Source organism: Cariama cristata, unplaced genomic scaffold (assembly GCF_000690535.1).
Source record: "Cariama cristata isolate BGI_N322 unplaced genomic scaffold, ASM69053v1 scaffold4890, whole genome shotgun sequence".
NCBI lineage: Eukaryota > Metazoa > Chordata > Aves > Cariamiformes > Cariamidae > Cariama > Cariama cristata.
In genome coordinates, this window is record NW_009596237.1 from 16093 (window position 1) to 28792 (window position 12700).

The 12700-nt window shown below is 37.8% G+C and overlaps 1 protein-coding gene across 1 annotated transcript in view; it reads right to left on the bottom strand.

The window, feature by feature from the left end:
* Window positions 1-267: 267 nt before the first annotated feature.
* Window positions 268-12700, bottom strand: part of SORCS2 (sortilin-related VPS10 domain containing receptor 2) — a 35772-nt gene continuing 23339 nt past the window's right edge. Inside the window, exons 12-15 of the mRNA XM_009705061.1 lie at window positions 12052-12154; window positions 2879-3036; window positions 629-708; window positions 268-291 (exon numbers count right to left, since the gene is read on the bottom strand). Coding sequence (XP_009703363.1) covers window positions 268-291; window positions 629-708; window positions 2879-3036; window positions 12052-12154 — 365 coding nt within the window. The remainder of the gene's footprint in view (window positions 292-628; window positions 709-2878; window positions 3037-12051; window positions 12155-12700) is intronic.

The following is a 12700-nucleotide window of genomic DNA, read 5'->3' on the forward strand; positions in this document are numbered from 1 at the left end:
CATAGTTTGAGTTTCAATCATAACAAGTTCCCAGGCCATAGAGTGAACACAAGATGTATTATCCTTTTCCCTCGGTAACTGACGATGGACGCTTTTTCCACGGGACTGATAAGAAACCTCCTCTCCACCAGCATTTACAGCCATATTTGCAATTTTGTGACATCACCAGGGAAAAATAAAATGATACAGAGAAGAGTCTTTCGGCTTTTGTGTTCAGCTGTAAATATCAGCTAACCAGGTAACTGTGCATCTCTCTGGAGTTGATGCTCAAAACCACGCCTGAGTGATTGCCTACGAAAATACAGAAACAAAATGCCAGCATTAGTGTATTTCAGACACTTCACAATAAATCCCCCTTTTATTGCAGGGACAGGTCAATCGCATAAAGAGTGGCTTTATCAAACAACAGGTCAGGTGAAGGTTGGTGCAACAGCTCCATGTACCTACAGCATACTTTCACACAAAGTTTTTGCTCATGGTGGTGGATTTGTGGCAAATTCCTAGGGTTTCTATCCCAGTGACAGCATAAGTTGGTTCTCTTTGTGGCTTAAAAAGGTGTAGTTGTCTCGAGGGGCGCAGGTGAGAGAGGAGAATGGAACCTGAGGCATCCATTCGACATGCCACTGACCTGGGACTGGACACTGACCGGCATCAGCAATAAGGGAACTCTGTAGCTGTTCAAGTTGCCACTTCTCCCAGAAGGAGTCACTGCAAGGTAATGGTGTTGAGGAGTCCCAAGGTGGGGGTTGCGATAAAGTAGGCAACATAAAATATATAGAAAACAAAAAAAGTGGATGGGTAAGTCTGGAAATACTGTACTGTGGAAATTCAAAAGTTATGAGAAGAGAGAGAACAAACAGAAACCCAGGCCTGTAACTCCCTGCTGTGCATGGAGCGGAGGCTGCTACTGACATCTCCCAACACGGAGGGAGAAAGCTCACCAGAACTAGAAGGGATCTCCATAGCATAGGAACCTTCTGCAAATAATGTCGTAAAACAGAATTTAATATAAAGCAGGGATTATAACATGTTTCATACTCTAGCCAAAAAAATAGAGGAGAATCATTAACAGGAATATTTTCTTGGCAGTACTGAGCAATACCAGAGCTAGTGGAAAGTACTGCAAGTAACAAAACAGTACAGCGAGGAAAAGTATAGTTTAATGTCTTAAATAAAGTCTTGCATCTAAAAGCTGTACAGTAGCTGACAAATATGGATGATTATGATCCACAGAAATGAACTCTTTATGCTCTGCTGGAAATGTTGCTGTTGTTGACAACCTGGCAGAAGCACAAAGCACCTCAAGATCTGCATTTGCAGTTTTAAGTTTTACATCAAAACATTACATAATCTTGCAGTCTTTAAGCCTAATAATGCTCTGCTCAGATAGAAGAATTTTTTTTTTCTCTAAGGAGTGCAGGGCAAGTAGAGATTATTTCTGAACGCATTACAAATCAGGGTAGCATTTCTTTATTCCAGCATCCTAAGCTGCCTTATATAAATAGGCCATAAGGGATTTTCTATCACTGGAAGAAGTTATGCTTTTAAACGTTACTAGAGGTGTTTGAATGCTCCACTTTAATAGGTACATCTGCAAGGACTTTATTAGCATTCAGCCTTCTCTAAAGACCCTGGGGATGACTTGATCAAACAATTTTAACATAGATTTTGTTTTTCCAGGGTTGTTTTTGGAACTAACTCTGGTAAAGTCAGGAGTGCAATCAAGGTCTTCTTGCAAAATCTGAAAGAAAACACAGTGATACTCATACACAAAGGTTGTCAAAGAAAAGACAGAAATACACAAGGCAAAGCAGGAGGCTGGATTCTTCCCTTGTGTTCAAAGCTAACACCTCCAAGAACCTAGAAGTGGCATACAGTTCAGCAAATGAAAAAAAAGGCATTGAGAACAAACAATACAGGTGAAAGCCAAATAAAGAAATATCTCCTCTGCCAAAGTTCTGTCCTTCCCCAAGCTACCTTTGGTGCAGCTAAAACACACATTCTTCCATGGGTTCATGAAGACATTACAGTTGACTGTTACACCATGAATCTGCTGCTATAAATCCCAAAGGCTTGGGTTATCTGATTTATTTTCACAAAATATTTAGAAATGGAACTGGGGAGCTTTTTCCATTGTCCTACACTTTTCAGACTGTGACCTGAAAGTAGTCTGAACACAGTGGTAAATTTTACAAGAAATGAACTTTATAGATCAGCACTCCATGTTACATTAGAAAGAACCACAGGGTGCCAGGATATACACTTCCATCTGACACTGAAATCATTTGCACTGAAAGATATTCACAGAAAGTTTCTCTCATGGGTTCCTTACGACTATCCCATGAATACTAGAAAGCTACCAGCTAAATTAGGGAAGACTTATGATACTTTTTATACAGGAATAAATTTAATGTTTCTAATCATGAAAAATTTAAATGCCACTGGAATATGATGGCAAATATAGCAATGGATCTAGATACAATCAATCTGAAATGATGGAAACATTGACTCTACAAATCCTTCTGGCCTAAAGTCCATTTTCTACTCATTCAGGGGGATTATCAAGTTAATTCAACTGTCACCTATTATATCCTGTTCTACCAAATATAATTTCTCTCTAAAATTGTCCAGGTAAGTCTCCTGACATTAAACTGTACTATTTCTGTACTCATGCTCTATACAGCATGTCAACCATACATTAGCCTGTATCACAAGCAAACCAAAAGAAGATAACTGAGACAATCCTTTGTTAGTGTGTACTATTTGCTCCTTCCTAAGACTGAGCAGAAAATGGAAAAAAGCTAAAATGAAAATGAACAATGAACATCAACTAAAAATCAATTACTTACAAAAATTTATAAACTAAAAATGAAGTTACCTCTTGCGTTACCTAGTGTTTGAGAGTCCAGATCATCATCAATAAACTCCTCACCCTGGATGATGTTCTGGGTGTCCTCACTATGATTAACAGGGCTTGTCATCTCCTGCTCTTTTTCGTTGTGCATCTGGGCGTAAACATTTCTGCCTGGGAGTTTCCTAAATTGGACAAGGAGAAAAAGTCTTGTGATTGAGTTCCTTCTTGTCATGCACACGCTGGCATCACAGCAGAGCTCCAGCGAAGCAAAGTCATTCCAGAATCACGAAACAGCACCAATCCCACCCTTCCTTAATTTTGTGTTCACAACCTGAACTTATCAACTACTTATTCTCAGTCACAGTTTTATGTAACTGCCTTATCACAATGTTCATACCAATGTAATAATTAAGCATCAGTTTCTGACTAAGATTGACAGACAATGAACAATACTGAAAAAAATATTACTAAAACCACAGAAAAACTATTTTAAGAACTCATGTGATAGAAAGGCCCAATAGGCATTCATTCCTGGCTCCAGGTGTCTTCACAAACATTAAGTTGGGTCACAATCATCCTCACATCTCCCTGGTGAGGTGGGCTGACACCGAAGGGTGATAACATCAGATGGCACTCTCATACTCCATCAGGGTTGAGAAGAAAGAAGCAGAAGAAATCCAGGAGACAGGGAATGGAAAGGGAGCAGACAGTGAAGAACCAGGAGGCCAGGACCAAGGGGTAAGGAGTAAGGAGGTAAACAGGCATCGATAAGTGCAAATAAGAAGACAAGGAGGTTGGTGAAGTTGAGCAGGCAGCACTGAGGAGGCAAAGTGTAAAGTTTGGCCCAGGACTACTGGGAACTGCTGTTAGACAAAACTCTCTATAGCAGACAGCATTTAATTCATTCATTCTTATTTGAATCTAGAAAAACAAAAAGCATGTTATTAAATGGCTGTAATGAACAATTAGCACCATGATTGAGACTGGGAGGCTTAAGACTTAGTATTGATAAAGAGTTCTTAACTAGATTAAGTTAAATTAGACTTTGTAGAATCAAAGGGAATAATCGGAGATTTCTGAATTTGCAACAGAATTTATGGTTTAAACATTTCTCAAGAGCCATACCCTTTGCTGCATTCACCTGCAATTTGCCTGGGCACATAAGGACATCCTTTCCTAGGCACCAAGCAGACACTTCTGATTAGGGAGTTGCAGGTTGTGAGCTCTGTTTCCTACACTGCAAGAAACAGCTTGACAGCTTGATCAGCATGACAGCAGATCATGGCTGTCAAAGTCTGTGCTTAAACATAGATTATTGCAATGGGCAGACAAGGAGAAGAAGAGAAAATGGGGTTGAACTGCTGAGGTTAAGCTGCGGTTTCTGCTGAGCTCCTTTAGACAGAAAATAGAAAAAGTGACACTAATTTTTAGATATCTCTCTAAAAACGACCATCTTCTGCTCCATGTTCTGACAGCAGTTCAAAAGCTGGATAAATACACAGGTTGCTCTGTTTTCTCTAGGCTTTTGAAGATGACCTGTCTTTAAATGCCATTTCAGAAGAAAGGTTCTTTACCAGGTGGCACCATCTTAGTTTGAGATAAAAGTTACTGCAGCAAACTATTTTGAATAGCACCTTCCATTGCATCAAAGTAATTAGAACAAATAGAAATTGCAAAACAATGAAAGACAACTGCAAAGGATCTCCTCCCTTTAATTTGAACTATCCAAGAGATTAATTGCATCCTATATATCTATATATGTACACACACACATATCTGTACAGCTATGTGTATACACACACAGAAAATTATACATATACAGAATAATGACATAAAATCACATTATTTATAAACAGCACAAAGAAAGAAATCTGATTGCTCTTTCTCTTTTCTGTATCTCAGTGAGCATGGAGTAAATAAAGCACAGGACCAATCAAATGCAAAGGACAAAGATAGAAAGAAGGTCTGGCAGCACAACACTGTGCTATTATGACCACTTCAACAGGTCCAAGGGCTCCTCCAACGCAAACATGTACATAAAGCCAAGCCCTGCACCACTCTCCTCCTATTAAGTGGATGAAGAAAGCCGCTTTGAAAGAGGGAAGGACATTCCTCATTACCAAAACAAATACATTAGGTAATTAATTTTGTGGGTTTTTTTTTCTTTAGGGCCAGTAACTCCAGATTGTTTTTAATGTGTCTGCTAATGAAACTAGTCATGTGGAAAACAATATCCCTCTCAATCAGACCTGCATCAAATCTGTCAAATTGCTCACTTTCAGTCCACCACCAAATGCCTAAGAGAACCAGAACCCAGAGGAATGTCTTTGCAACACATCTGCAGAATTAGCACGTAAGTTTCTGCAATAATTAGGGGACCTTCTCAAAACTGTATTTCTGACAGATTGTAGAAGAACCAATGGCATTATCAAAATATTTTTGGCATAATAAAAATGTTATCCATCTCAAACCCATATGGCACAGCAGACCTTTGCAATTAAGTAAAGGGAGCAGAGCTGCTAGTCTAACTGTTGTCTGCCGAGGCTGAAGGACCTGTCTGAAATCAGGTCAAAAAGGTGTATCCTTTGGTGTAAATCCTGAGGCTTCAACTCATATCTCTGGTAAGACTTACTAGTTAGAGATCACTAAAATCACAACACATACTATTAAACATATTAAGGGGATCCTGAATTAAGAAACCTCACAAGTTCAGAAATAACCATTAAATGTACTGTTGTTAAGAGCACTTTATGGGTTATGGAAAAAAGGAGAAAAGGCATAAGCTGTTATTTCTCATTCACCTAAACCTCATGAGTCCAATCCTGCTAAGTACAGATCCTTCATGGAAGTATAAAGTTGAGGTGCTCAGTGACATTTCCACACTTTCCTTTGTTCCTCACAGTTACCAAGGAAAGCATCTTAGATTGTAACACGGAGTATGGATGAGAGGAAGGAGAATATTACTGGTCTTGTGAGGGCATACATTGTAGGCATTTGACCTTTTATACATTATAGAGATCTCTATGTGTTTCATATTGGTTCAGTTTTACAAGGAAAAGACTAAACCAGACTGAAGAAAATGATAGTCCAAGCCTTTTCAAGAGGCATTTTTGACACATCTGTCAGATGTTCTGTTTACAAGGGACAACCACACTGTGGGATGAAACAGGATGTGGATAGTGAATCCTTGCTAAAGATGGGCCTGATTCTGGCAATTTTCCAGTTGCTCCTCACTGCTTTAAGGAAGCTGCTACCCCTAGTTATGCAGAGAGAAACTCTTGTGTACACTGATGTGCTTTGCTCTTCTTAAGGAAGCAATTTATGTTGAGTCCAATGTATACTGTTTGAAGTAGGCAGAGTTGCAATGCTTGGGTCTACATAAAAGACTACTGGGAAAACACGACAAGACATGAAATTTGACCCAAGAGATTTATATCAGCAATATGAAAATTGAAAGCACATTTACAAGAGCAGAGAAGAAGATTATGCAATAGTTTCTTTTCGGGATTTACCCTTCAGCTGCAAAACGCACGTGCTTCACATCCATCACTGGAGACAATTACCTCTGCTGAGCTGCACTCCATGGTTTACATTTTTAGTTCCTTTTGTTTTCTTTGTAGCATTTTATTTCAATCGTGAAGAAGAAGAAATATTCATGCCTGCTTTGAGGACCATAAAAATACGAACTGGAGACTTAATTTTGCACAGAACTACTGACAAACATCACAGCACATGGCTTTCACCAAGCTCTTCAGGTCTCACATTTTTTAGAAGATATTCCAGAAAGTATTTTTTTTCCTCCCTATATTCACAAATTCTGATCAGTTCATATCCTAAACTGTTTGCACTTAAAAACGTTCAGCAGTAAGGAACAGCAGGAGGGGGATGCGATATTGATTCCCACTCATTTAAACTCTCTAGTTTATTTGGCTTTCAATTACTTCCTTGCGGAGCCAATATTCATTGGCCTTTATGCAACTTCATTCATTTTCCAGAGGCTTGATTAAGATTCTGTTTATTATAAAAAATAGGAACATATTCACATGGCAAAGGATATGGAATAATGTAGCATTCTCTTGGAACTTAAATAAAACTAACAATAATAATCCATTAAATAGAATACTTTACTGTGGTGTTGGCTTTATTATGTTTACATTAATGTTCAGACGACTGATTTCTTTGTGCTTTAAGGCACTCCTGATTTACTTGCCTCTTTCATTTCAGAAATCTTTCTACACGCTATTACTTTGATTTCTGAGGAAGTTTTTATGAAATATTATGGATCATTAAATTAGTGCCTGTTTTTTTACAACTAAATGGCATGGATTGGGACTAAACTTGCTCTCATGGAACATAAAAGTAGTATAAGCAAGGTGGGGAAAAAAGATAGCTTTTCTTCAGAGACCGAAAATGAGATAGTAAGTCAATGGGGCAGAAAGATAACACAGTTCTGCTCCAGATTGTGGAAATGACCCAGGAGGGGGTTCATTTACCAAAAGTGGCACTTGATAGTAGTGGGGAAAAAAGGAATCCACACAAACCGGTATAAATTTGGCTGAAGTAGATCCACAGTGATTTGTGAAAACAATGTATGCAGCTTTAAGTACACTGGCAGTAGTTTGCATACAAATTAAAAGATGAAGATTTTCAAACTCTTTTAGAGAACTGAATTTGCTACTATTAACCAGGTAAAATACCTAAGCAGAAAAGCCAACTATTTGCTCGTTTGTACTTTAATATCCTGTACATACAGAAGTAAAAATTAAGAAAAGGATGATTTAAGATCTTCCACTAGTAACGTGATGATTACATGGCAACTTTAATGTGGCTAAAATATAATCTTCCTTTCCTTCACTTTGCCTAGTGCAGACAGTGCTATTTGCCTTCTCTATATTGTTGCCCAGGTCCTCACACCATAGAAGCTTGCTCTGAAAGGATGAAATCTTTTCTGAATGGCAACTTGAAACCCACAAAAAATATAAACATTGTTTCAAAGGGAACGGAAGAAGTGTGTTTTTATTGAACCAAATTTAGTAAAGATGGTATAGTATAGAAAAATATATGCAGGTCCCAGATCTGCACTAAAAAATAGACCTGATTTCTCAGAAATATTTTCCAGCTGGTTCACATAGTTCTGGTCAAAAGAAGCAGCTGTAGTCCATTTTACCTGGGTGCTTAAATAACTGAAGCATACTAGCGGATATTGTAACATATTGTTTACTTGAGGCATCAGATTGGTGATTTCCATACTCTTGTGCCACAGCCACAGTCAGATTTAGCAGCTGGGGTGTTACTTCTTGCTCCTTGCTGCCCTGCTGAAAATTTCCCCCCCAAATTATCTAAACCAATCTTCGTTCATTTGTGGGATATGACTAGAATTAGTTTTTTAAATGATGATTTAAAATTTACTTTTCATTTACTGGGTAAAAATAGCCCTAATCTGGGTTGCTTACCTACTCTGATCACAAAGGATCAAACCCCTCCATGTCTCAAGACTTTTTTGCTTTTTATTTTTTTGTCTAAAGCAACTAACCACTCTCGGGATTGCCAGCAGTCACTCCACAAGCTCCGAGGACTCCAGCACCAGTTTTTCGAGCACATGTTCCTGGCAAGAAGTGGCTGGATGCACAAATAGGCCATTAGATAAAGTGAGGGGGGAGATTAAATGATAAATGCTTCCAATTTTACCACATATAAGAACAGAGGGCAGCAGCCTTCCTAGTCAGTGTTTAAGTATTTGGGATTAGGGCATATCGAAATCCATGTAACCTACAGTCACCTAATCATTAGCTAGACAGCCACGACAGCTCTGATTATCCAGTAGATGCTATAATTCTAGTTCTGATTAGAGTACAGGGAAATTACACAATTTTAATATTTTCTTTTTAATGGTCATTCCTTCAAAAGTGATGAGACGGCATCAGTTTTTACTATGCATTTAACTGATCAGCCAAAATCCCACTACCTCTATATGAATCTGCTTCTGTTTCCCCCCTTATCCCCCTACTTAATTAGATAAAACACTGTCTTTGTTTTCTGAATATGAGGCATCTGACACAGAATCTTATGCAGGATTGTTATTTTTAGATTAGTGCTCTCCCCAAAACTAATTTTGTGAGATTTACTTCTTGTGAGGGACACCAATTTTTAGCACCCTGTATTGCAGTTTTTAAAAAATGAAAAATTAAACAGGATCATCAAGTTTCATCATAGCTGTCCTGATTGCCCTGAAAGATTCATAAAAAGAGGTATTAGATTAGTCCCTGATGTCTTATCAACACCATCTTTCATCTCGCAATTCCACCTGACAAAAATTACTGTAAATTAAGACCCAAGTTCTTAAGACATGAACTTCAGAAATAATCCAGGCAGGGAGGGCAGGTGACCATGCTTGGGGACAAGGGGCCTCAGCACTCAGGAACCGTTGGGCAGTTTCAGCAGGTTTCTCCATTTTCTATCAAAGCCGTACTATGGTCTACACAGAAGTCTCCTCTTTTCTCTTTACTTTTCATCACAGGTCCTGAACAGTGCCTCTGCTCATTGCAAATGGTTGAAATGCTCTCATGTACAAGACTGTAACCTGCCTGACAATCCAGTCACCATCTTATCTGCAAGTCAGTCTTTCCATCTTGCATGTTTCTAGGTAGTAGACTTAACCTTAAATAAAGAGCTGTCCTTCAGGCCAGCAAGGAGAAAGAGAGAGAGAGAATAGTCCAAGGCATGTCCCTGCAATCTTTTGCAGACCACTTGCTTTGCTTGTGCCCCAATGCCAGCTGTAAGTCCTGAAGACCCAATTAGTGTAGTGATAAAACTGAGATTAATAAAAATTTCCCTGATTTGGGGAAAAAAGGAGTTTTAACCCTTTTCCGAAGGGAGTATCTGACTATCAGCTTACATAAATGAAAACATCACCAAATGTCTTGCATCTCCTCCTTAATTTTGTGAATCATACTTAAAAATTATGGACAGTATTAACATTTCAACACCTTATACATGTCTGTAATTTCTATGTGGAAATAATTAATATTTATATTTGTATGTGTTGTCTGAGTTACCACAGGGCCCAGTAAGTGTTATTCTGCTGAAATCATCTCCTAAAATTGAACAATTCTTGTTGCCTATGGCAATCTTTCAGTAAATTAATTTTTAATATACAGGCATATAATATTGACAAGCTGCCTTTGTGCATTACAACTTGCAACCTTTATATCTATAAAGGACACTCACTTTCACAGCCTCAGTCCCTATGGACCAGTTTGCAAACTTACATACTCACTGTACTGACTTTACAGGGACTATACTTGCAAGTAAGTACTCCATGGGGATCCAGCAATTCACCATCAGTCTTTATAAACACAGGAAAGACTTTTTTTAAACGGATTAAAGATTTGAGTGGGAGAGAAGTTCACAGTGAACACGCAGGGAAAAATTGATTTTTCAAACGTAGCACCGATTAGGTGCTCAATATTTTTTGAACATCAAATTGCAAATGAAGGATGCAACCACAAAAAATTATCCTCATGGAAAAGCTTAGCAGGAATATTTAAAAATAATTCTGTCAAATATCTCAGAAACAGATATGATATGGACTAAAATTGAATACTACTGCATGCTCATTCATCAATGCCAACAGCAGTTTTCAAGCCACTGAGAAACATTTCAATATAGCTCACAATTCTTCTCACTTGCACCTAAATGAAACCCTCACAAAATTTAAATGCAAATGATATATATAGAAGTATGGGAGACATTAAAGCTCACAATTTGCAAACTGTACTATAGTTTTCTCCTTAATAAAAGCTCTATTTATAAAGCAATGGTTCATTGGGCATTTTAGAAAGAACCCAAGGAAAATAATTTTTTTCTTCCTTTCTTGAATATTTTATACTTCTTTTGCCATGCAGTAATTGTGTCTGTTATTTAATTGCTCTCATTTAAGAGCTAATAAAAGATATAAATCATACAGCTTTCAAAAGGTATCACAAGCAAGTTTTATGTTCCCACACTACAAACAGCAAATCTTCCATGTATTGCTACTGAAATAATATAATTACATCACATCAACCATTTTTATGCTTTTACTTGCTGCAGGCACTAAAATAGTGAAATGATTTTTATTCAGTTGTAGACAGTCTGATAAAGCATTCTGTGCTTTGTCCTTTAGCGTAATCAGCCATTATGAGCTCTAAGAAACTTAAGTGCTGCAGTGAGAAAATGAAGAGATTCTTGGAAAAAAGGGGGTTTCTCTATTGACTTAAAAACTCTTTATCTAGACAAAGTCTTACTTAAATGCTATCTGCACTTATTGCTATTACAAACTCAGTGCCGCACTCATTTCTATAAACTTATCTTTAGTTCAAATAAAAATCATTCTTTAAAAAATGAGACGAAATGACAGGATCCTCACTGAGTAAGGACATCAGGATTTGAAGATGATGAAGTCTTGTTTCCAGTATGCTCAAACCCAATAACTTCTAAATGCCCCAGAGATATAAAAATACCAAGATAACACAGACTCATGAACAAGAACAAAATACTTTAAATTGCACAGCACCCTAGTAGCTCTGATTAAAGCCTATTGCGGACTAAAGATACATTGGACTGTCTAAGGCTGGTATGGGATTCCTTGTCAATTTTTAGAGTATGTCTTGCATAAAGGCCACTTCCAGAATTATTTCTCCCCTCAACACACTCTAGTGTCAAATTAACATTAATCTATTTCTGTCAGTCATTCTATGTGGCATTGCCCCAGCAATTAAAATGTAATATGTGTAAAGAGAAACCCAAGACTGCTACACGTTTTGATAAAACTACTTTTTTAAGCAAATCACCATTGCAGATGCACTCCTTGTCCTGATAGCTTTAGTTTATTCATAACTGCTGGGAGTAATGAAGTAAGAATTAATCAGGAATAATATTTTAGCTCAGCTCTGTTTCTTGATGATATTATTTAGGCAAGCTGAACAAACTCTCCATAGTTCCTATATTGCTGCTATTTTTCTTGGAACACAGTAAGTGAAAGCAAGCAGCAGCGCAGTACCTTGATGTCTGAAAAGTTCAGAAAAGCACCGTTTTCAAAGTGGCGGACTTTTTGCAACATTTCAAGAAATCTCCTTTTCAAATAACAAAGTGTTTTGCTGATCTGTGGATAAATCTAATTCTTAAAATGTGAATGTTGTTGATTAATGTTTACTTGCCTTTTGAACTTGTAGAGGATGAAAGCCCCAACTGCAGCTAGACAGATAACAAAGAGAACCACAATAGCCCAGTAGCCACTGCTTCCTCCAATCCTCTGAGAGTCTGAAATATGAAATAAAAGAACAGCTTAGCATGTCCTCTTTCAGATCAGTCACATTCTTGGGCTTTCTTTTCTGTTTAATTGTCAGGTCAAAAACATTTGTTGTTATTTGTATACCCTCTTAATTTCACTCCATCTGCAGCCTTTTCAAAAAGGCAACAACACAAAATCAATTGGTGGCTTCTGACTGAAAGGCAGAGGATCAAATTAAAAAAAAACAAACAAAACAAAAACCAACCCCCTGAAGATTTAATTACGTGCATACTCATTGGGGTTTTTTTCTGGGAATCTAAAGTTATCATAGGAAATGATCACATACCTTAAATACATGCATTCCAAAAGTAGGGCTGTATTAATTTCACAGATGGAGAAACTAAGGCTCTAAACAACAAATGAACTCATCAAGGTCATACACTGATAAAGGCTGGAATGAACATGGGCTTCTTTCAATCCCAGTCTTTTGTGCTGGCTAACGAATGTTAGCCCTTTAAACCAGATGAGGTACCACAGCGAGACTGTAGCACGATTCACATTAGCGACTAGATAAA